The 21,712-nt window shown below is 46.8% G+C and overlaps 4 protein-coding genes and 7 non-coding genes across 15 annotated transcripts; 1 reads left to right on the top strand and 10 right to left on the bottom strand.

Annotated features, from left to right (window-relative positions):
* Positions 1-1,553: 1,553 nt before the first annotated feature.
* LOC131125595 (THAP domain-containing protein 6-like) lies at positions 1,554-6,969 on the bottom strand. Its single transcript, XM_078789130.1, has 18 exons — positions 6,723-6,969; positions 6,386-6,445; positions 6,124-6,183; positions 5,865-5,928; positions 5,602-5,663; positions 5,432-5,517; positions 5,173-5,232; positions 4,924-4,971; positions 4,664-4,723; positions 4,237-4,460; positions 3,545-3,737; positions 3,307-3,434; positions 2,950-3,206; positions 2,554-2,707; positions 2,278-2,357; positions 2,138-2,197; positions 1,880-1,965; positions 1,554-1,687 (listed from the first exon to the last, which is right to left on the bottom strand). The coding sequence occupies exons 10-15, from the start codon at positions 4,380-4,382 to the stop codon at positions 2,309-2,311; spliced, it is 927 nt and encodes a 308-aa protein (XP_078645256.1). The 5' UTR covers positions 4,383-4,460; positions 4,664-4,723; positions 4,924-4,971; positions 5,173-5,232; positions 5,432-5,517; positions 5,602-5,663; positions 5,865-5,928; positions 6,124-6,183; positions 6,386-6,445; positions 6,723-6,969; the 3' UTR covers positions 1,554-1,687; positions 1,880-1,965; positions 2,138-2,197; positions 2,278-2,308.
* Positions 4,539-4,631, bottom strand: LOC131126989 (small nucleolar RNA SNORD14). The gene has a single exon (XR_009129477.2). It is a non-coding gene; the product is annotated as a small nucleolar RNA SNORD14 (small nucleolar RNA).
* LOC131126986 (small nucleolar RNA SNORD14) lies at positions 4,793-4,885 on the bottom strand. Its single transcript, XR_009129474.2, has one exon. It is a non-coding gene; the product is annotated as a small nucleolar RNA SNORD14 (small nucleolar RNA).
* LOC131126987 (small nucleolar RNA SNORD14) lies at positions 5,041-5,132 on the bottom strand. Its single transcript, XR_009129475.1, has one exon. It is a non-coding gene; the product is annotated as a small nucleolar RNA SNORD14 (small nucleolar RNA).
* Positions 5,306-5,398, bottom strand: LOC131126985 (small nucleolar RNA SNORD14). Its single transcript, XR_009129473.2, has one exon. It is a non-coding gene; the product is annotated as a small nucleolar RNA SNORD14 (small nucleolar RNA).
* Positions 5,733-5,825, bottom strand: LOC144898198 (small nucleolar RNA SNORD14). Its single transcript, XR_013627091.1, has one exon. It is a non-coding gene; the product is annotated as a small nucleolar RNA SNORD14 (small nucleolar RNA).
* LOC131126988 (small nucleolar RNA SNORD14) lies at positions 5,994-6,086 on the bottom strand. Its single transcript, XR_009129476.2, has one exon. It is a non-coding gene; the product is annotated as a small nucleolar RNA SNORD14 (small nucleolar RNA).
* Positions 6,250-6,342, bottom strand: LOC131126982 (small nucleolar RNA SNORD14). Its single transcript, XR_009129470.2, has one exon. It is a non-coding gene; the product is annotated as a small nucleolar RNA SNORD14 (small nucleolar RNA).
* A 283-nt stretch (positions 6,970-7,252) lies between the features above and the next one.
* Positions 7,253-13,026, top strand: LOC131125366 (tripartite motif-containing protein 2-like). Of its 3 annotated transcripts, XM_058066841.2 has the most exons (14): positions 7,253-7,403; positions 8,153-8,409; positions 8,477-8,622; positions 8,689-8,869; positions 8,933-9,192; positions 9,259-9,397; positions 9,473-9,643; positions 9,717-9,897; positions 9,968-10,071; positions 10,135-10,302; positions 10,373-10,541; positions 10,619-10,689; positions 10,766-10,906; positions 10,969-13,026. In XM_058066841.2, the coding sequence occupies exons 2-14, from the start codon at positions 8,311-8,313 to the stop codon at positions 11,119-11,121; spliced, it is 1,983 nt and encodes a 660-aa protein (XP_057922824.1). In that variant the 5' UTR covers positions 7,253-7,403; positions 8,153-8,310; the 3' UTR covers positions 11,122-13,026. The 3 variants fall into 3 exon arrangements, with proteins under 3 accessions (XP_057922824.1, XP_057922822.2, XP_057922825.1); XM_058066839.2 differs by having other exon boundaries at positions 9,259-9,643; XM_058066842.2 differs by lacking the exons at positions 8,153-8,409; positions 8,477-8,622 and having other exon boundaries at positions 7,301-7,403.
* A 2,424-nt stretch (positions 13,027-15,450) lies between these two features.
* On the bottom strand, positions 15,451-16,862 carry gltpd2a (glycolipid transfer protein domain containing 2a). Of its 2 annotated transcripts, none has more exons than XM_058068198.2 (6): positions 16,688-16,862; positions 16,551-16,615; positions 16,315-16,490; positions 16,138-16,252; positions 15,859-16,058; positions 15,451-15,788 (listed from the first exon to the last, which is right to left on the bottom strand). In XM_058068198.2, exons 1-6 carry the CDS (start codon positions 16,788-16,790, stop codon positions 15,560-15,562), a joined length of 888 nt encoding a protein of 295 aa, XP_057924181.2. In that variant the 5' UTR covers positions 16,791-16,862; the 3' UTR covers positions 15,451-15,559. The 2 variants fall into 2 exon arrangements, with proteins under 2 accessions (XP_057924181.2, XP_057924182.2); XM_058068199.2 differs by having other exon boundaries at positions 15,859-16,055.
* A 1,079-nt stretch (positions 16,863-17,941) lies between these two features.
* On the bottom strand, positions 17,942-21,656 carry LOC131125165 (uncharacterized). Of its 2 annotated transcripts, XM_058066419.2 has the most exons (10): positions 21,442-21,656; positions 21,038-21,222; positions 20,835-20,972; positions 20,652-20,760; positions 20,400-20,577; positions 20,177-20,318; positions 19,312-19,464; positions 19,183-19,229; positions 19,015-19,094; positions 17,948-18,930 (listed from the first exon to the last, which is right to left on the bottom strand). In XM_058066419.2, the coding sequence occupies exons 1-10, from the start codon at positions 21,547-21,549 to the stop codon at positions 18,850-18,852; spliced, it is 1,221 nt and encodes a 406-aa protein (XP_057922402.2). In that variant the 5' UTR covers positions 21,550-21,656; the 3' UTR covers positions 17,948-18,849. The 2 variants fall into 2 exon arrangements, with proteins under 2 accessions (XP_078650575.1, XP_057922402.2); XM_078794449.1 differs by having other exon boundaries at positions 17,942-19,094.
* Positions 21,657-21,712: the final 56 nt, after the last annotated feature.

Raw genomic sequence — 21,712 nt, 5'->3', positions numbered from 1 at the left:
ACAAGAGTTCCCGGACAAGAAGCCAGTAAACAACACATCGACGTGTTAAGGAGGAAGATGACTTTGCTGTTATTGTGACGGGTTCCTGCCACGGTTCTTCCTGGCAACTTAATAGCCACCCAGCACTCCGCCGCTTCAGTACCTATCGAAGCCTCAAGGGGGAGACAAAACACCAGCCACAGAACAAGTATGTTTAATGTGTATGTCTTAATAGGCACAAACAGTTACCTACTTGTTGTTTTTCTTCAAAAGTACAATCTCATGCATATTTGATTTTCAGGTTCACCAGCGGATGGCTTTGTTGACCTCTTCATGGCTTCATGCTTCTTATTCCAGGCTCTGCAGCACACACAAGAGGCCATGTGAGCCAGTTTACATTACATATCACACCCACAGGCACACAATGCTATGCTAACAGAGGATGCTAACTGCAGCCCCACTGAGACTGAAGCATGGTGCTTACCTTCATCGTGGGAAGTAGAACAAGACTGCAACCATTGTGACTTTCTGGTGCAAGTCCAGCTGTGGTAGCCTTTTTCTTTGCAAATTAGCACAACTTTTTAACATGAACACAGGAGTGTGCATTGGTACCTGGGCCTTCAGTGGAGACTTATGTGACCCAAGCCACTTCTCAAAACTATGACATCACAATTATACAAACCGTCAATATTGTACAAATACGCAATATGACAGTGTTGCAACAAAACCAGTTAACCCTTTATCTTACATTGTTTAAATAAACAACTCCAAAATCCAAACCTCTACACTACAACATCATCTGGAGCAGTTCAGAATCAATATTTATCTAAATAGCATGATAAACAACAAAGACTTTGTGTTGTTCATGTAATGAGGCGTTGAAGTGCACTGGTCATTTTTGCCAGGCACTCACCTTACTGAAAACTCAAATAGTAATTTTGTTGGCGCCGTTTTGTGCAGTTAAAATGAACACGAATGTGCTGCTTTTGTTTGAGTGATTAGAGTTTATTACATACTGTAGGGCATAGGTCAGCCGTCCTTCCACCCAAGTCAAGAATGGAAAAACACTGACATCAACTGTATGCCTGCTGACTGGCCCTGTGGGGGAGTCATGTGACTAGCCCAAATTGTTTTTTTAAAAACATTAATTTTAAATCAATTTCACAAAGGGGGTCAAATATAATTCAATCATATCTAAGGTTTTGGATTTTCTGACTTTTTGGCACCAATTCAAAAAGCCCCCCACATGGATTACATCACACACACCCACCCACCATTAAAGCAGTCAATTGAATGTGCAACCAGGTCATTTTGATCACTTTCTATTTCAAAAACAAAAACCATAGGACATACTATTTGATCAAATGACATTTATCCAACACCTGCGGCTTTATGCAAAATTTACAGGAGGCCTCTTTGCATAGCACCGTTGCTGTTCAAGTTCAAAGTTTGTCAGCCCAACTGGGGTTGCCTGCCGTGGCTTGTAGCGGCCGTCTATCACCCTACCATTTTCATTGTAGCACAATTGGATTTGGGAAATTGAGTTAAGGACTTTTGTAAAATATAACAAACAATCAGGGTTCAAGTAATTTTATTCAATTTTTAAAATATCAAAAAATAGAAATTCATTTAAAATAGAAACAAGTTGTTCAATGCCAACAAATCAAATATTAGTTTGAAGTTCGGTGCCATCGAGGTGGTGGTTAACCTGTCAGGAAGAGGGGAACGTTATCAGTACAAAGTCCAAAAACAAAGACAGACAAATGACCATATGTCGCTCAGACATCCAAGGAAGAGTTAAACCATCTTTGGTCTGCCGACCTCTGGTGGAAACTACGAACGGCAGGAAAAGACGTCATCACTGCGACAATGTTGATGAATTCTAAATACATGTATATACCTGGTTGGAAGGCCAACATCTGATGGGTTACAAAATGGCCACTGCAGGAAGCTAGTTCACCTGAAGACAGAAAGGTAGTTGGTGCTCTGTGAAGAAAAACACAAAAATACAAAACATGTTGACATCCATCGCTCAGACATCCAAGGAAGAGTTAAACCATCTTTGGTCAGCTGACCTCTGGTGGAAACTACGAATGGCAGGAAAAGACGTAATCACAGCGACAACACTGAATACTATACATTTGAACAGTGTACATACCTTGTTGGAAGGCCAACATCTGATGATTTGCAAAATGGCCACCACGGGAGGTTACTTCACCTTAAAAAGGCACAAGTCGTAAAGTTAGTGTTTAGGGAAACGTGTGTGTGTGTGTGTGTGTGTGTGTGTTTGCAAGCTACCTTCGAGGTGGATGACCTTTTCCTCTGGTCTTCACGTCAACACATCTTGCGGCATCACGTCATCCTTTGAGGTCACCCATCTTGGAAAGAAAGAAAAGCAGCCATTTAATACTGGTGCCCTGATCACTGGTAGCAGTATTGGCAGACACTCATCTGCCAACAAACTCAGAAGGGTGTCAATTTAAGGCCCTCTGTTGATAAGTGTAGCTACTGTATGTCCCCTTCTGTATTAGATGGAGGGGGGGGCTGACATGGAGCAAAAAACACGAACAATACCTTTGCAATGTATGTGGATGTGGGAGGTTGATATTAAGAGTCTCTCTCAGATAACTGTATGCCTTCGGACCATGTGAGTGAAGAGTGATGGCAAAATCCTTCTGGTCTTTGGTGTATTCATGACTCTGCTTTGACAGGAGATGTGTTGGAAGATCTGAAATTCAATCACAGGGAAATTAATATCTTGAAATGGCAGGGGAGTCTTGAAGAAGGCAAACTGTTTTAGTCAAAGAGCTGAATGACACCAAAACCTTAAATTAAATATTATTGCAAGCAGACCACAATATCAAGAGCATTCAAATCTATGGCTCACAAGGTTCAAGTGTCAAATCATTTTTCCACAGCTAAAATAAGATGAACTGCTTTGTTAGTTTTTGTTTCATATTTTAATTTTACCTGAGTATATATCAAGCTGCTCCTTCAATTCTTCATTTATTAATTTCTTCACCCTAAGGTCCTCCAGAAGACCACTCACGGTGTTCTTTGCCCTCCTCTCTCGGTCCTTCACGTTCCTCAACTCTCGTTCCAGTCTCTCCACCCTGTCCAAGGCCTTCATGAGTCTGGCCCTCAGATCATGTGTTGAAGGCAGAGCATAGGCGTGGTCCTGGTACAAAGAAGAATGAAAAAACAAGTTGTGCGACATCACTCCGTTACATCTTTACAGGAACAACGTGCTGCCAACTGTCACTTGAACACATCAGTCGCCAATTGTGCTGCTAACACTGGGTGTGTGCGTGTAGGTACGTATAGCACTAATTACTCACAACACTGGGCAGGGGCTTGGCCTCCTGGACAGGCTGGGAAGAGTCCAGCGGCGGCATTTTACATGCCTTCGTTTGTGAGGTCTGAGACACGCTGGTTGCCACAGGTAAGGATGGGCCCTGACGGATGAAATACAGAAATCAGTGTAAAACTCACTTCAGTGATAAAAGGAAAGTACCTTTTCAGCATAGCATGCCATGTTGCGGCATATGAATATATATATATTTACCTTTCGGAGATGAGCTGGGAAACTGAATACTGAAGGAACAGCTCCATCTCTTATCCTGACCGTCTGACCTGTCCTGTCAAAATCCTCTGGTCTGAAGTGTTCACTGCAGAGCATGAATGACGGACTTGCCGAAATCTCCTCCCGTTTGGCAGCTGTTTGCCACCGCTTTCTCAGTTCTTTATTTTTGGGAAACCTACACAGTATGCGAGCAGTTAGCTAACTGACTAACAAAGTAGCTGTGGGTAAAAACAATATGACAACATATCACATCTTTTTCTTCAGATATAGCAATTAAAAAGAATTCTAACTTGCACACCTTGGCTCCCAAAGGTTGCGAGCAAGAAGGTGCAACGGTGTCAATCTTATGTATTGTGACTTAAGTATGTCCTTGTCATCACAAGAGGCTGTAATACATTTCATTTGAAGATCTATTCAGTGGAGTCTTCAAATATGGACACTTTTGTTCAGGAAGAAAATTGTGAAATGTACTTTAACATTTAAGTGGCAAGAAACTTGATACGTTTTCCTGTCCAATAGCCTCTTGAGCAATGCACGGTGGTAAAAATGAGCAGGTTGCAAATGCCACATTCCCTGTTTGGGAATGTTAATGAACAAGCCACGATGCTGAATGTGTTTCAAAGTGGTGGCAAACAAAACAACCCTGCCCACCCAACCCCTCAATCCAGTCTTACCTGTGAAAGGTAATCCCATTGGATCTGGCTTGGACTGTAAACCGGTTGGTACAATTCCATGCAGAACATGAATGAGGCATCTTCTCAGTTTGCTCTTCCCACGTCCAGTATGGCATCACCATATGATTCAGCGCTCCATGCGGCATCCATATACATTTCTCTGACCATATGTACCTAGTCGTAACTCCACCTGATGGTTACAACATGGCCGCCACAGGACATGGCTTCACCAAAAAAAAAAAAAAAAGACAGGAAAAAGTGTTCAGTGCAACAACCGAAAAAGACAAGATTATGCGTGTCAGTCGCTCAGACATCCAAGGAAGAGTTAAACCATCTTTGGTCGACTGACCTCTGGTGGAAACTACGAATGGCAGGAAAAGACGTCATCACTGCGACAACACTGAATATTATTTAAGTGTGTATTCACCTGGCTGGAAGGCCAACGTCTCATGGTTTACAAAATGGCCACCACAGGATGTTACTTCACCTGAAAGTCGGAAGGAGGAAGTCAATGTTCAGTTCCAAGAAAAAGATGACCATATGACAAAAGCTTTCGTCACTCAGACATCCAAGGAAGAATTAAACCATCTTTGGTAAGATAACCTCTGGTGGAAACTACGAATGGCAGGAAAAGACATCATCATTGTGACAAAATTGAGTATTAAATATCATAAAGTGTGTTTGTACCTGGCTGGAAGGTCAACGTCTCATGGTCACCACAGGGAGTTACTTCACCTGAAAGTCAGACGGAGGATGCTAAGCGTTTTGTGCAACAAACAAGACAAGACGACATGTTGGTATCCATCGCTCAGACATCCAAGGAAGATTAAACCGTCTTAGGTCAGCTGACCTCTGGTGGAAACTACGAATGGCAGGAAAAGACGTCATCACAGCGACAACACTGGATATTGAAATATTAAAGAGGCGTGTATGTACCCACCTGGAAGGCCAACGTCTCATGGTTTACAAAATGGCCGCCACTGGAAGTTACTTCACCTGAAAGTCAGGAGGATGAAGTCGTGTTCAATGCAACAACCAAAAAAAGGACAAGATCACAAGTGATTGTCAGTCGCTCAGACATCCAAGGAAGAGTTAAACCATCTTTGGTCTGCCGACCTCTGGTGGAAACTACGAATGGCAGGAAAAGACGTCATCACTGCGACAATGTTGATGAATTCTAAATACATGTATATACCTGGTTGGAAGGCCAACATCTGATGGGTTACAAAATGGCCACTGCAGGACGCTAGTTCACCTGAAGACACAAAGGTAGTTGGTGCTCTGTGAGGAAAAACACAAAAATACAAAACATGTTGACATCCATCGCTCAGACATATATTACATTGTATAAAAGTGCTTATGTACCTCGCTGGAAGGCCAACGTTGCATAGTTTACAAATGGCCGCCACTGGAAGTTACTTCTCCATCTGAAAGTCAGGAAATGTTCAACGCAAGAACCAAAAAAAGAGACAGACAAGATTACAAGTGATTGTCAGTCGCTCAGACATCCAAGGAAGAATTAAACCATCTTTGGTCGGCCGACCTCTGGTGGAAACTACGAATGGCAGGAAAAGACGTCATCACTGCGACAACACTGAATATTAAATATTGTTAAAGTGTGTATTCACCTGGCTGGAAGGAAGGCCAACGTCTCATGGTTTACAAAATGGCCACCGCTCTATGTTACTTCACCTGAAAGCCGGAAGGAGGAAGTTAATGTTCAGTGCCAAAAAAATGACCTCATGACAAAGCTTTCGTCACTCAGACATCCAAGGAAGAATTAAACCATCTTTGGTAAGCTAACCTCTGGTGGAAACTACGAATGGCAGGAAAAGACATCATCATTGTGATGAAATTGAATATTCAATATTATGAAAGTGTTTATACCTGGCTGGAAGGCCAATGTCTCATGGCTTACAAAATGGCCACCACAGGGAGTTACTTCACCTGAAAGTCAGGAGGAGCTTAGTGTTCAATACAAAAAAAAAATACAAGATGACATATTGGTATCCATCGCTCAGACATCCAAGGAAGAATTAAACCATCTTTGGTCAGCTGACCTCTGGTGGAAACTACGAACGGCAGGAAAAGACGTCATCACAGCGACAACACTGGATATTACATATTAGTGAAGAGTGAGTTTATTTACCTAGCTGGAAGGCAACTGTCTCACGGTTTACAAAATGGCCGCCACTGGAGGTAACTTCACCTGCAAGTCAAGAGGAGAAAGTTATGTTCAGTGCCAAAAAATACGACCAAATGACAAATGATCTTCCGTCGTTCAAACAATCTTTGGTCAGCTGACTTGTGGTGGAAACAATGTGGAAGCTATGCGAATTGGCGAGGTTTAAAAGTTCCGACACAAAAAAACGTTCCCACTTTCGTGTTGACAACATGGAGAAAAGTTAGACAACACATGTCGAATACACTTCAAATACGTCGTGTTTAATCTAAAATAACGGCATTCATGTGGAAATGTTGCTTACATTGAATTATACTAAGCACTTTTTCCAACGTGGTGCGACTCCAAACCGAAACGACAGTGAAACAATCAAAATCCATCCGTGAAATACGACTAATATATAGTCCAGTATAGTCCACAATCTGCAAAAACGTACTTTTGTTTACCCGCTGAAAGCATTATCAGATGATTACCAGTATAACAAACTATTGTATTTACGTTCAAATCATGTCGTCTTCCGCTACTCTTCCTTCTCTGACGCCTCAGCAAAACAGACCGTCTCCCGGGTGCTACAGATACATTTATACATCGCTTCGGCAGTGCTCTGGCACATCATCGCCCCCTGGCGGCTGGGAGGAACCTAATGACAATCTGCATTCTTTTTCAGCAGAATATTCATAGCATTTTAAACATTTCTTTTGCATTATAAACTGTTTGGAAAAAGTCAAGATTATTCAAGATTACACTCCATATTATGAAACGAACAGTATACTTCTTCCTGATTGGTGGATGCTACATGAAACCTTATTGCATGCCCCTCCTCCTTCAGCTCTTCCTCCACCTCCGTCTGCTGCAAGCTGCTGGTGTTGCCATGATGATGATGATGAGATGATACCCCCGCCCCCTCCCACCCACACTGGAGAAAAGGATGGCTTGAGGCTGGAAAACACACACACGCTGCTCGACCGCATCGCACTTCAATATGGTGAGTGTGTCCTCCTAGATGGTCATGGGAGGGGATGGATGATGGATAGATGATGTGAGGAGGAGACAGGAGCATCAGTATCCTGTTATTCAGGAAGAGATGAAGAGGAGTAAAATCTGCTTGCGCGTGTGGTGTGTGGGGGGGACGTGCGTGTGTGTGTGTGGGGCCGCGCGTGATGTCCGGCCTGCATGTGCAGATGTAGTTAGCATCCTGATCGCTACCAGCAGCTGCGTCACGTCTGCGCTTGTCCGAGTGCATGTGGTGAAGTGCACATAGTTGTGCACACCATTTGTAGTGAGACAGATGTTTTGGTCGGTGCACACCTTGAAACGTTAAGACACGCCCTCTTGTGGCCGTCAGTGAGCCGGAGACCGTTCCAGGGAGGCAAGAGTTTGTGGTGGACAAGTGGACAAGTGGACAAGTGGACAAGACAAACATGTCTTTAACAGACAACTGTGCACTACAGTGCCACTTGCTGGTTTACGGCAACAATAACAGTGTGACGTGTGTGTCGCTCGGTGGCAGTCGCCACTCAGCAAAGGCATTCACACACAGACACGCACACACACACACACAAACACACAGACACACACACACACTTGCACACTACTTGAGGGAGAGAATTATTTTTTGTGCCGCCTCACTAAATTTAGGATTTTAAGATCAAAGAGCTGGAGTCTGTTACCCTGGCAACCCCAGCATCACCTCGAGCATGACCCACTTATTGCGTTTGTTCCTGTTTTGCGCAGGGCGACATCCACCACGGCAGGTAACGCCTTCTCCTACGTGGCGTGACATCAAAAGTGGCAGCCATGTTTGAATTTGTGCACTGAAAGTAGCGGAGACGTCGCTTGATCGCCAAGCCCTCCCCTGCAAGGGGGGCGCGTCCAAAGGTTAGCATTGGCAGATGGAGGCGCAGCAACACTCCCCTGAAAGCAGCAGTGAGGAGTGCACCGTCCTGGAGGCTCCGCCCACTAAAGACACCTGCCCGCAACACGGCGGCAAGGTGAGGTGACCGCACGGCTGAGAAATATTCACCCGTGTCACCGTTGGTCATGGCGTCTGCTCCACAGGTGTTTGACTATTGTTGTGTGTGCGCATGCGCGTTGTGTGACGAGTGCGTGCATGATCACAAAGAGCACGCCAGGACGCCGATAGGCCATGCCCTGGAACAACACCGCAACACCTTGCAGGCCAAGCAAACAGCCGCACATGACAGGTGACACACCAAGCACATGCACACCAACCTGCCTGCGGGTGGCGCTGACAGCCTTCGTATTTCCAGACTTCCGCAAATTTCGGACGCCGTGGTCCTGGTCAGAGAGATGGTGCAGCAGCTGACCAATCAAAGGGCTGCCATCGAAGAGGACATTGTAGGCAGCTTTGAGGACCTCCACAGGCAGCTGGACGTGAGGAAAAGTGTTCTTCTCATGGAGCTGGAGGTCACCTTCGGACTCAAGCAGAAGGTGAGTGCAGCGCTCGCATTCACAAAGCATGATGACCACCACGGTATACTTTCGGGGTTGCAGGTTCTCCAGGCTCAGCTGGAGAGCCTCCTGCAGGGAGAGAGCGCTGTGTCGTCTGCCTGTACACGTGCTGAGGACACCTTGGCGACGGAAGCGTGTAGCGGCAGCTTGGAGGCGGAGCTGGAGCTCAAGGATAAGCTGGAGGAGTTGGTCGGGTGTCACTTTCCGTGTCAGCCGGAGGAGAACGACCAGCTGGATCTGGTCCTGGAGACAGACGGCCTCAGAAAGTGGATCCACAACTTGGGGACCATCGTGACCACCAGGTGAGGCCTTGCCTTCATTGGTCACATGACTCCTCCCCCGCATGCCTGACTCCTCCTCTTCCTCAGTGCTGTGGCTAGCCAGAGCGAGGCCATGGGTGCCGGCCTGGAGCAGTGTATTGTGGGACTTCCTGCCTCTGTTACCATAGTAACAAGAGACAAGTCAGGAGGCGCCTGCAAAAGTGGCAACGCCATCTTGTCAGCCGAGGTTGTCCTCCCGTCTGTGCACCAATCTAACGCCAAAGGCAAAGTTGTAGGCGAGGCTGACCTCTTCTTCCCGCAGGTCTTCACCCCTGATGGCAGCATCGTAGACGGCGAGATGGTGGACCGCAAGAACGGAACTTACGAGTTTGTCTACGTTGTACCCAAAGAGGGCGAGTTCTCATTGGCTCTGCGCCTATACGACCAACACATCAAAGGAAGTCCCTTTAAGCTGAGCGTGAGCAGACCACAGGTGGGCGGGGCCGCCTGGCGTGCCAATACCAGACATGGCAAGCCCAGTCCTAAACTGTCTCCTTCCCTCCCAGGTATCACCCTCATCCGCCACGGTAAACGCCACACCGTCCACAGGTTCCTCCGAGGGCGCCAAGAGGCGGGGCAAGTCCCCTGGCCAGAAGAAGAAGGGCTCTAAGAGGGCCAGCAGCGCCCTGGGAACGCCACGTCGCAAAACCCAGAACCCCATCGAAGACGACCTCATCTTTCGAATCGGTGAGTGAGCTAAGCAGTAAGGACACGGCTGAGAGCAGACAGGTGCTAATTCCACTTCCTGTGCGTTCAGGAACCAAGGGCAGGAACAAAGGAGAGTTCACGAACCTGCAAGGAGTCGCCGCGGCGTCAGACGGGAATATCCTCATTGCTGATAGCAACAACCAGTGTGTGCAGGTAACGCCCCCGCCGTCCTCCACGTGTTGGCACCATGCTAGCCTTCCGTCTTTTCCCTTTCAGATTTTTTCCAACCAGGGAGAATTCAGAAGTCGATTTGGCGTACGCGGGCGGTCGGCAGGGCAACTGCAGCGCCCCACCGGCGTGGCTGTGCACCCCAGCGGTGACATCATCATCGCCGACTATGACAACAAGTGGGTCAGCATCTTCTCCAGTGACGGCAAGTTCAAGGTGGGCGTCAAGACGTGGCTTGGTCCTGGCTAACCTTCTCCACTCCTCACACTGACCTTGTCACCGGCAGGCCAAACTGGGCTCGGGCAGGCTGATGGGACCCAAAGGCGTGACGGTGGACCGTAACGGTCATGTGATTGTGGTGGACAACAAAGCATGCACAGTGTTCATCTTCCAGCTGAGTGGCAAGCTCATCACCAAATTCGGGAGCCGCGGAAACGGCGACAAGCAGTTTGCAGGTGACTAGCCCGTGTTAGCAGGATGACGTGGCAAGCGGCGGTGACCAAGCTAACCTTGGTGTGCTCCTGTCCCCGAGGTCCACACTTTGCCGCCATCAATGAGAACAACGAGATCATTGTGAGCGACTTCCACAACCACTCTGTCAAGGTAGCGCGGTCGGCTGTATTCTTCCAGAGTTCGTGCGAGGGCGTTAAAAAGTGAACAACACTTTGCGTCCTGACAGGTTTTCACGCCAGAAGGAGAACTGCTCCTTAAGTTTGGCTCTAACGGCGAGGGCAACGGACAGTTCAACGCTCCCACTGGTGTGGCCGTGGACATGAACGGGAACATCATCGTGGCTGACTGGGGCAATAGTAGGATACAGGTAGGCGGTGCGAACGTTGGGATGTCACCACTCTCAGTCACTTCCTGTCCCAACCCATGCAGGTGTTTGACGGCAGCGGGTCTTTCCTGTCTTACATCAACACTTCAGCTGACCCGCTGTACGGGCCGCAGGGGTTGGCCCTGACGGATGACGGACACGTGGTGGTGGCTGACTCAGGAAACCACTGCTTCAAAGTGTACCGGTACCTGCAGTGATGGAGGTCCGGGTGAGGTCAGTTGATGTCCCTGAGATGTGGACGTCTGCGAGACAATTTGATGTCATTTTGTAAGAGAGGGAGTTTTTTCTGTACGTAACCTGCCAGCCTCCAGGGGGCAGCGTAGCAGCGGTAAATGCTAACTTCCTTAGCATGAAGGTGAAGCTGTAGCTGCTGCATGGGCTGTGTTTGAGTTGGTGCACTTCTGTACTTACACTTCAATGCCTAATTAGGAAAAAGGAGGAAAAAGCTTCCGTCGCGTCCAAACGCTTCAACACAGAAACAATCCAAAAACCAAACACACACACAAAGTAGCTCAATCTGATCTATTTCGGACAGCAGTGCACTGTCACTGTACACAGTATACTTATTAAAGCAGGGGTCTCAAACACGCGGCCCGCGGGACACTAGTTTGAGGCCCCCGCCTTGATATGAAAGTTTAATGTTAGTGCGGCCCGCGCAAGTTTGATATGGATGCTGTATGGTATCATGTACCCAGAAAAAAATGTTACGTTTGATTCATGTTCATGTTAAAGGTTAAATAACTGTTAATAGTTATCCTCCCTATCTGTGTGGAAGTGGTAAGTTTTTGGCTTTTTAAGTTTAAAGGAAATAACTGTTTAGGTCGCTAGATCTCTAGTTTGCGAGTTAGCATGTGTCTCAAGACATTATTATTATATTTATTTATTACTGATTGATTGATTTTCTTTATTCTTGATCTTATTTTGTGTAGAAAAATAAAAATGAAGATATTTGAGAACAGTGGAATGTTTTATCAGAGCTTTTCTTGTAGAAAATCGGAACCAAAGCAAAGTTTATTCATTTTTCTGTTTTTAATAAATGCGTTTTTTTTTTGAAAACCTGATGCGGCCCAGCCTCGCACAGATCCGAGCTCCAGTGGCCCCCAGGTAAATTGAGTTTGAGACCCCTCTATTAAAGTGTAACTACAGAAGTGCATAAATGAAACACAGCCATGGACTCACTGAGGACCCCTGTGGAACAACAGTGTATTACGAATGAGCCTGACGAAATGTTGAATGAATGAGTTTTGTGCAGGTGATGTGGAATAATAACTACAATGTGTGCACAATGATTAGTCATGTTGGATTTTTAAGGATTGACATGACCATGACATTGCTCCGTTAGTCTTGATGCTTCCATTGTGTGTTGTTGAGTGGAGCATGAACACCTTGTCTTTCTGGTGCCCAAAACCTGTAAACCTTAACCCGTATGGTGTTGATCTACACACCCTCCCTAGTTACATAAATACACTTCATACATATTACATGTTGGACTTTCATTCTGTGAAATACTCACTAATCATTGTGTACATTGTGTAATAACACAGAACATGAGAATCCTGTCATCATTCCGTTCATTCCTGACATGGCCTATCTGACTTGGGAATGTTGACTTCATGGAATGGTCAGTGAATCTGTGTATGTGTGTGTATGTGTGTGTGTGTGTGTGTGTGTGTTTGCGTGTGTGTGCTCACTCACCAGCAACAACAGCCAAGACCAAGACGACAGCCAGCCTGCTGATTCCACTGAGTGGGCGGAATCAGCAGGCCGATTCAGGAAGTGACATAATCATGGATGTAGTGTATGACGTGTGCGCGTGGAAATTTTTGTGTGCCAGATTTCACGTGGTATGTGCGATGAGAAGTGTTTTAGTCTGCACTGAAGCTAACTGGCTAGTGCTAACGTGTGTTGCATCAACGCTTATTAGCATGTTGACATGTTGCTACCGTACTTTTTGTTTAATTTATGAAGTGATGAGCAAAGACAACAACATGGGCCGCTAACTTGTTGTCCATGCTAATGCTAACAGCATACTAACCAACATAAGGGATGTTTATGTTTAACACATGAATCTTTCTGCATGTCCAATCAATAAAGGCTTCCTTCGTCCACTTTTGGCTTCTTTAATGGATCTCTTGTGACATTTCGGAACAAATGTGAAAGCGTTAAAACCCCGAGGACAGGCTGTGTCCCCTTGCCATGGTGACCATCTTAATGGAGGTTCCAGTCAAATCACCTGCAAACGAAATGTGGTGTTTATTCAAATCGAATGCGCATCTCCAAAAGCCACACTTCTGTGACTCTCATCCATACATGCCATCGTCCTGAGCGCCTGACAAGTGAGACCTTCGAGTTCCTCCTCAGCTCACATGTCCTCCAACGCGTCGTCCAACGTGCTCCTCACCACCGAGGACAGCCTGCTTCTGTGCCACAATATTGATTTTGTTTACTACGTCTACAACTTCTTCTTCGTGGTCACCCTCCTTCTTGTCTTCCCTCTGTCTGTGCGCGTCCTCCATCTGGGCATCAAGCATTCCGTCTCCACAGCAACCACCATCAGTCATTCTGACTGGTTTGCCTTTAACATGGCTGTCATGGAGCTCATTGGAGTAGTAGCATCCATCCTCAACGTGTGGGCCATCAACAACAAAGACAGCCAGTTGGCCCTGGCTGGACTTATAATCCAGGCGTTCCCCTGGTACGGACAAATGGTCTTCCCCTTGTTGACGTGCAGCGATCGCTACCTGGCGGTGGTCCACCCCGTCACTTACCTGCGTCTCAGGCGGCAGCGGAGCATTCGGATTGTCTCGACTGGCATCTTGTGGCTAGTGTGTTTTCTGGGGATCTATTTGACCTTTCTGTCCTTCAAGCACCCTCTGCTGGGCGTCTGGCTGGGCATCTGCCAGGTGTCTCTCTTCATCGGGTGCATGACTTTCTGCAGCCTCTCGGCGGTCAACGTGCTGAGGCAACCACGACCCGGCCAGCAGGTTGGAATCGTGATGGACAAATCCAAGCAAAGAGCCATCGGCATCATCCTCATTATAGCGGGAGTTCTTCTCCTCAAGTATGTAGGCAATGTTCTCTCCAGCGTCACCATCTTGGTCGTACCGTTTGGCTACAAAACCTCCTGTGGCATGATGGTGGCTGTCCGATGCTTCGACCTTCCCAGCAGCTGCTTACTCCCGCTCCTCTTCCTGCACAGGAAGGCAAAATGACAAGATTGGCTTCAAATAGGTTCATTTTCTCTTTTTATTGAATATATGTTCAGTTTATTATATTCCAGCGATATTTAAATGGTGTATTACTTGAGGATTTATATTGACGTTTTTCTGCAGTCAAGGTAAATCTCTATTCAACAAACCTTAAAAAATATGTACAAAAGTAAACATACTTTGACCTACTTACCTCATCTCTCATCTGGGATGACTTGGACCTTAAGAGGAGTGGGTGTGGCCAGCGGGCAGCGTCAGGACCGCATCATTCATATAATTGTGACCTATGTCAACCTCATTTGTTTGGTGTACATTTGATGACAATAACAATGCTCATAACCCTGCCTGGTGACGGACTGGTGTACAGTCCATGGTGTAGAAAGTCAGCTGCCATAGGCTACAGCTGGCCAATCACTCAACAGAATAAAATCTATTTGTTATAACAATAATAATAATAATAATAATGACTGACTTGTTACGATTGACTGGTGACCAGTCCAGTTCTGGGATAGGCTCCAGAATACCCCCCCCCCCTTGACCCGAGTGAGGATAAGAGATGGATGGATGATTTATTTAATAAACATGTATTTCTTGTTTTTTTTTCACGTGTAAATGATGAGTGTATGCTGTGCAGTTCTGGAACATTGTTTTCCCATGAGTCAACTCAACTATGATGCTGGTCAACTATAGCATTTAGCTTGTTAGCTTTGTTTGTCACCAATGAGCAATGGCGAATAAAGGGAATGATAGTGGAACTGAAATAATCGATTTTTATTTTAACTTGGTGGAAACAGGTCCAAATGGCTCTTTTGATTATCGACCCCTGTTTAGAGTTGAAAAACTTTATGGGTGCGCCCATTATTCATGTTTTTTGGGCCATTTGTGGCATGTTTTGAATGGTAACCCCCTGCAAATAGCATGGATGTACCGTAGTAAAAATAAATAACAATGACAATGCTAATACGGCGACCTCACAGCTAGGAGACCAGGGTTCAATTCCACCCTCGGACATCTCTGTGTGGAGTTTGCATATTCTCCCCGTGCATGTGTGGGTTTTCTCCGGGTACTCCGGTTTCCTCCCACATTCCAAAAACATGCTAGGTTAATTAGCCACTCCAAATTGTCCATAGGTATGAATGTGAGTGTGAATGGTTGTTTGTCTATATGTGCCCTGTGATTGGCTGGCCACCAGTCCAGGGTGTACCCCGCCTCTCGCCCCAAGACAGCTGGGATAGGCTCCAGCACCCCCGTGACCCTCGTGAGGAAAAGCGGTAGAAAATGAATGAATGAATGCTAATGCTAATACATTGACCAAACATCTTTATTCGTTGAGTGCAATAAGTTGTTAGTCCTCCACAGACTCTAATGGAACACATGGATGGTGGAGAACCACCAGATTCAATAGAGTCATGTGACCTGGTTGCTTTCAGGGCAGCTCCAGCATTCCGTTCTGTTCCAGTATCAGCTGAGTTCTACCATGGACCAGTTGTAAAGCGTGGATGAGGGTACGCAGAACAGGCTCCGCCTCCTGCTGGCTCTGCACACACACCAGCCGCAGGAAGTGGTTCCTGTCAGGGAGGGCGAGGAAGACGAGCTCGGCGGCCTGTCGCAGCATCCACGAGTGGTGGGGGGCCAGCGCCACCTGGTAGGCCTCCCTGAAGGAACACCAGGATGACATCATCAGTCGCCATGGCGCCAAACAATATGGAGGCCGTGGCTGCGCACCTGCTGAGCTCGCCAGGTGTCTTGAGGCGCCCTTGCTTGTCGGGCATGTGTGTCAGTCCATTCAGTGTCAGGGCAAGCCACAGCAACGACCGATGCAAACGCAGCAGCGTCCTGCAGCCTGAATCCGTGCGGCGGGAAAAGTGGACCACCCCGTGTTTTTGCTCCGCCTCCACCATGGAACTCAACGAGTGGTATGCCTGCTGACGTACCACAGGAAGCTCTTCATGATCATGGATGCCATCGATGATGATGACGCTGAGCACCCACCACCCGTCTCACCCCGCCCTCCGAACCACGTTCCTGGTGTTGGCGAGCCAACCGACGGATCAGCGCCACTTTGTCACTGACCTTCTGAGAGAAGAAGCTAACCACGGGGCCCAGAGACTCCATGAAGCTGTCAAGAGAAGAGAAGTCAGTGAAGCGCACCGCCGCTGCCAACACGCAATTGGAGTGTACATGATCAGCTGATCCCAACTCTGCAGGTACGGCTCCAGCAGGACGTCATCGCCAATGCTCACACTGGACTTCAGGAAGTGCAGGAGACGCCACGCCTGAAATGATTGGCCGGGGCACTCCTTGATGAGGGGTGAGTCTCGGCCAAATTCCAACCCCTCCTTGGCGACCAGTGGAGGCTGAGAGAGAAAAAGACTTGACAATGTACCAACATAGTTCCTCTTAAATGGAGGCTTTACCTTTTTTCTGTACGTTGTCCCACATGGAAAGTGGGCGGGGTCACAGTCTGACACATCGCCCTGGGCTGCAGAGCATGCAAAGACGTTAGCGGCCCTGCTGGGCACGGGACGCCAGAGCCAACATGGACAAGACTTACGTAGCCACACAACCAACACCAGCAGCACCAAGATGGCCGACAGCAGAAGGCAGGGAAGCAGTGCCGTCCTTCGAAGCGTGACCATATCGACCACTGCGCACATTCACATACTCCCAGGCGCACAGTGGGGGACCCCACTCACACACACACACACATGCATACACATTGATTAGACTATGACAAACACACATGAGTCCCTGGACAACCTTTGGACTTGACCTTCGTTCTCAAGCACGTGTTCACGCACGCGTAGAAACAGGGTCGATGAAACAATGGCGACACGCCACATTCGCCCCCGTGCTTTTTCATCATGCGAGATTGTTGTGTTTTAACAGACTTTTCTGGTAAGTACTCCCAAGTTGAAAGTGTGCTTTTATCATCAGTACTGACAGTTTGTGGTTGAACCAAACATAACCGAGCACGGATCTGTCTTTTCAAAATCAACTCTTCTGCTGTTTTCCTGGTATATAGAAGTGTGTTCCATGTGTCGGTAACCAAAAAAGAAATGCAAATTCAAATCCAACACAGTGTTGCAACATCATTCCACCAACAGTTCTATTCTTGGATAGACTCTTTTTGAAGTTCTGAGATCAGTGGACTCAGCGGGGTGGCCATGAACTTGATGGTTACTTCCTTTTTTAATTTTTTTAATTCAACGTATGTGTGTATTTATGTCTTTGACATAAAATGCCAATGTCTCCATGGAGCCCGAAGCCAAATTTGATTTTGGAGCCCTCACACGCGGAAAAAATAATTAATATTTTTTTGTCTTTTAAGTTAATTGCTCTTGGGGGCCCCCTACTGGTCACCAGGCCCTAAGCAGGTGCTTAGTTCGCTTATGCCTTGAACGCCTCTGTCTTTGGAAGATTTCTATCAAATTTCTAATCCATTTTCTAACAAATTTCTATCCATAGTCTACATAGGAGGTGTGCTTTAAATATATTATAAAGCATCTTTGAGTAAACTTCCAATATCATTTGAGTATCTCATTGCCGGACCTCTTGTCCTGATTTTCTATTCTCAGAGTATCGCCAGCAGTTGACAGCGCCATGCAATTCTCTACCCGAACACAGAGTGGCGCTGTGGCGACATAACACTCACGAACAAGACACCGGAGAAGCAGACGTGACGTCACCGAATGGCGATACAGTAATGATTTAGGTTGTGTTAGTTTTTGAACAGTCTTTTCGTGAGGCCTATCTTTTAGTGAGCCCCAAATTAACAAGATGGAGACAGTCAGCAGACGAACTTTGGACAGGATTTACTCGGCGGTAAATTGAAGCTCATTTCATTTAGTTGTGGTTTAAACTGTAAAGCTATGCTAGCTAGCGTACAGTAGACTTGATAGAAAGATAAAATAAGCACTGTTCATTCTCGACGAATGGAGATGTTCCGGCGGGTTACCCGGTGAATGTTTAATAGTATAAGAAAGTTATCAATATCATAAACAAGCACAGAAGATAAATATTGAAACTGTTTTGACGTCGTGTGTCTATCAGGTGTTGTTGGCTGTTGTGGTCCTGTCGTGGTCATACGTCATCTACGCAAGCAGGGTCGCAGCTCATTGGCTGCTGGAGGAGAGGACGACCCTCCGGCGTCATGACTGACAGCCAACTACTCAATCACAGCTTGGATTTAGGACAGTACTACACTGCCGAAGTAAGTACACGGTGTACTTATTCAAGTGTACTAAAGCAAGTATCCCATCACTAGAAGAACAGGAGTCCAGCTTGAGGGGAGTGTTGGTCAGACAACTGGGAGGGTGGAAGTCCAGGAGGAGGCCATGCCTGACGTGAATGACACCAATAGGGAACTCTGACTACACCTAAAGGAGTTTATTTTAAGAACAAAATGGACAAAGGTTGTTTTGTGTCTTGAAACTTTTCACTGCTGGGTCACTGTTGTCAACAACTTCCTCATCAGTGCTTAGCATTTCATCACTTTCAGTTTCATTTTGACCCATTTCCACAACAATATGCAAAATGTCAAACACAAAGATCTCATACTACTGGCAGATTAATCTTTTGAGTCCAACTATGATTCAAATGTCATCAGAACAGTTTCAGACAAAAAATCATTTGGCCGTTCTAGTTAAGCAGAAACCTGAAAAGTCATTTCCGGAAGACTCAATGACATTTTTATTGTAAGAACCCATGTTAATGTCAGACAGGAAGCTGCTTGATGTTGACCACTCTCAGTGTAATATCAAAGGGCAGCCCTCGCTCCACAATCTCCATCTTGAGCTGCAGCCAGACAAAAGTGCCAGTCAAGTTGTGTCTCAAATGAAGTTTTACCTGATGTGTGGACGCCATTGTAAGATAGTGCACCTGCGGTAAGAAGACCTCCTGGAGGTATTCCTTGGACAGAGGGGACAGGGACATGAGCCCGGCTTTCAGCACAGCCACAACTAGAAACAAAAGCAGATGCCAAAGTTGTGACGCCCTACTGTTGGTAGTTTATCATCAATAGAAGACACAGCGAGAGGCTCCACTCACCTTGTTCAACCACCACAAACACACAGCGCAGTTCTGAGTGGAGTTTACTGAGGAAGACGACATTAGCGTGTAAACATTGGACAAATGAAGTGAACTACATCTGACTCAGTCATCACCAGAAATACGTACCGCTGTGAAACACCAGTGGCTTCGATGACGAAGCAGACGGGATGACTTTGGCCTATGTCGCTGTCAGACGGCGTCCAGGACAACATGAAGCTTCCATTGCCAATCGTCGTCTTGGTCATGTTGGACGGCCCGGTGAACAGAAGCTCAGAAACACTGACAGATGAAGTATCATTAGACATCATTAGATGGATTGGCATCATCAATCCAGGGGCCAATCTGCATTAAGAGCAGCGGCACCAGATGACCGTGTGTGTGTGTGTGTGACTTTTAAAGATTTTATATTCAATACAGAGCAGTCAGTTGCTAAACTAGAGCATTCCCTCAAGGGGGAAATAAAGCAGTGTCCACTTCACCTGGAAATACCATAACATTATAGCATCGTGTGATTGTGCTCCACAAGCTTTCCCTAGCAACAAGTGGCCAGTGTGACATGTCCTCGGATGGTCGGCAACCAATCTTCTTCCTCCATGTGGCAGCTCCGAAGACAAGCTATGGAACTACTATGGAAGGTTGAGCAGATCCACTCAAAAAGACCTACATAGTTCAGTGTTGAGATGATTTCAAATGCACTCTGCACTTCTGTTGGTTGAATGATGTTGTTGTAACGGGTAAAAAAATGATTAAAACTCTGGAATTTTGTTTATCTATGTTGCCAATATCTACGTGCTAGCTGCTGTTGTCCTGCACTGTTGTTATGCATCCGACCGAGGGTCGCGGGGGTGCTGGAGCCTATCCCAGCTGTCTTTGGGGGAGAGGCAGTGTTCTCCCTGGACTGGTGGCCAGCCAATGTCCCAGCAGAGAATCGATCTCCTGTGCTAACCACTAGGCCCCCGTACTGTTGTTATATTCATTAAAAAAAACTTACTTGGACCTTGATGACGTTCCAAAGATGGGAATATTCAGGGTCGTGTTGACTGTGGCATAGAAATAATGTCCATTGGCGACTGTAGGTACCAGGAAGGTGGGCAGAAACTCTCCGTCATCACAGGACTCCACTGGAGGGTCCACTGTACGTCCACACACAGAATAATAGCTTAAACGTTTTTAGGCGGGTGAGACGACACTCAAAATGAAGCACACTTTCTCACCCCTCAGGACAAACTGGACGGGAATTTGGCTGATTGCGTCCTGGTTTGTGAGAATTTCAAACTCAACGGCGTCAGTCACAGTGATGTTTTTGCGGGAAAAGTCCTCCATCAGCAGTTGGATGGCGTATGCACCCTCTACTTGGTTGCTGTTGCTGGCACTGAAGGTCATCTGACAAGACTGCACAGGGACAGAATGAGGTCTAAACGGCATGTGGACCGGCATGGGGGATTGTCTTTGGTGGTGTCACACACCGGCGAGAGGCTGAGAACAGACGTGGCAATTTCATATCTGCACCTCACTTGGTCTCCATTAGGGTCAAAAGTCAACAGCGTCAGGTTCCTCGGGCAGTTGGAGGGGACTCTTGGAGACACATGTAGACAACCGTTGACGTGGAAACTAGTTTCCATGGTGACCACAATCTAGCGAGGTCTTACCGGAGAACGGGCAGTATGGTGGTCACAGGGGAAGCATTGGTTCTGTTGATGTCGGACCTCTTTCTCAGGTCAACACGGGTCACGGCCAGAACGTCTGTGACGTCATTGATGACGTTGATCCACTGGTGTCCCGTCAGCCTTTAGTCACAGCATGATTGGTCACTGTTCAATAGGATGGGGTCACAGGTCGTATCAGCACCCACCTGAGCTCAAATCTTTTGGAGGAGGTGGTGTTCACCAGCACGACCACCTCATTCTGACACCACGTTCCATTCCCCTCATGCACTGTGGCCGCTGACGCCACCGTCAGCAAGCAGTTGGCAACAGGACAGTCGAGAACGCTGACGTTGTTGCACACATCGAAGGCCACATTATAGCGAAGAACCAACTGTGGAGACAAGGAGCATCATGGAATGCAGTATTTTGGAAATGGTGACGCTGTCCTGCCTGAACTAACTTCCTCCTATATGGAATCTTTTGGCCAATAGCGGTGAGCGGTGAGTTACCCGACATGAAGAATACTCAGAAAGCGACCAAGAAGAATCACAGTGATGAAATAAAAACCTCAGGTTTTTCCGTAGACTGCAGCCTCATCGAGTGTACATACCGTGTCATTCGAGGTTCTGCTCGGGTAGAAGGTCGTCACCGTGCTCAAAAAGTTGGGCACCTGACAGCTGCAGGCCGGAAGCAACAAGATGAGCAGGTGGACCCACATGACATGTGGAAATTTAATCACTAATCTGAGAACTACAATCGCAGATCTGAGAACCACAATCGGAGATCTTAGAACAACAAGCAGTTTTTTACATGCCTCTGGTCCGACACGCTAGTTGTCTTCTGCAAGCTCAACGCTTCCTGGAATTTAACTGTGCAATCAT

Source organism: Doryrhamphus excisus, linkage group LG2 (assembly GCF_037039965.1).
Source record: "Doryrhamphus excisus strain RoL-2023G ecotype Guam linkage group LG2, RoL_Dexc_Guam_v1.1, whole genome shotgun sequence".
Taxonomy (NCBI): domain Eukaryota; kingdom Metazoa; phylum Chordata; class Actinopteri; order Syngnathiformes; family Syngnathidae; genus Doryrhamphus; species Doryrhamphus excisus.
Note: the sequence above shows the minus strand (reverse complement) of the source record. Positions and strands in the feature narration are given on the sequence as shown.

Excerpts from the sequence above, each read along its gene's own strand:
- LOC131125595 (XM_078789130.1), bottom strand. The coding sequence starts at position 4,382 with ATGCCGCATGGAGCGCTGAATCATATGGTGATGCCATACTGGACGTGG. Across the intron at positions 3,738-4,236 it reads AATGGGATTACCTTTCACAG|GTTTCCCAAAAATAAAGAAC; the intron begins GTAAGACTGGAT and ends CATACTGTGTAG. Across the intron at positions 2,708-2,949 it reads GCAGCTTGATATATACTCAG|ATCTTCCAACACATCTCCTG; the intron begins GTAAAATTAAAA and ends ATTGAATTTCAG.
- LOC131125366 (XM_058066839.2), top strand. The coding sequence starts at position 8,311 with ATGGAGGCGCAGCAACACTCCCCTGAAAGCAGCAGTGAGGAGTGCACC. Across the intron at positions 10,072-10,134 it reads GCAACAACCAGTGTGTGCAG|ATTTTTTCCAACCAGGGAGA; the intron begins GTAACGCCCCCG and ends TTTCCCTTTCAG. Across the intron at positions 10,907-10,968 it reads GGGGCAATAGTAGGATACAG|GTGTTTGACGGCAGCGGGTC; the intron begins GTAGGCGGTGCG and ends CAACCCATGCAG.
- gltpd2a (XM_058068198.2), bottom strand. The coding sequence starts at position 16,790 with ATGTGCGCAGTGGTCGATATGGTCACGCTTCGAAGGACGGCACTGCTT. Across the intron at positions 16,491-16,550 it reads GGACAACGTACAGAAAAAAG|CCTCCACTGGTCGCCAAGGA; the intron begins GTAAAGCCTCCA and ends TTTCTCTCTCAG. Across the intron at positions 15,789-15,858 it reads ACACCTGGCGAGCTCAGCAG|GGAGGCCTACCAGGTGGCGC; the intron begins GTGCGCAGCCAC and ends GTGTTCCTTCAG.
- LOC131125165 (XM_078794449.1), bottom strand. The coding sequence starts at position 21,549 with ATGTGGGTCCACCTGCTCATCTTGTTGCTTCCGGCCTGCAGCTGTCAG. Across the intron at positions 21,223-21,441 it reads GCAGAACCTCGAATGACACG|TTGGTTCTTCGCTATAATGT; the intron begins GTATGTACACTC and ends TTGTCTCCACAG. Across the intron at positions 19,230-19,311 it reads GCCACTGGTGTTTCACAGCG|TAAACTCCACTCAGAACTGC; the intron begins GTACGTATTTCT and ends CGTCTTCCTCAG.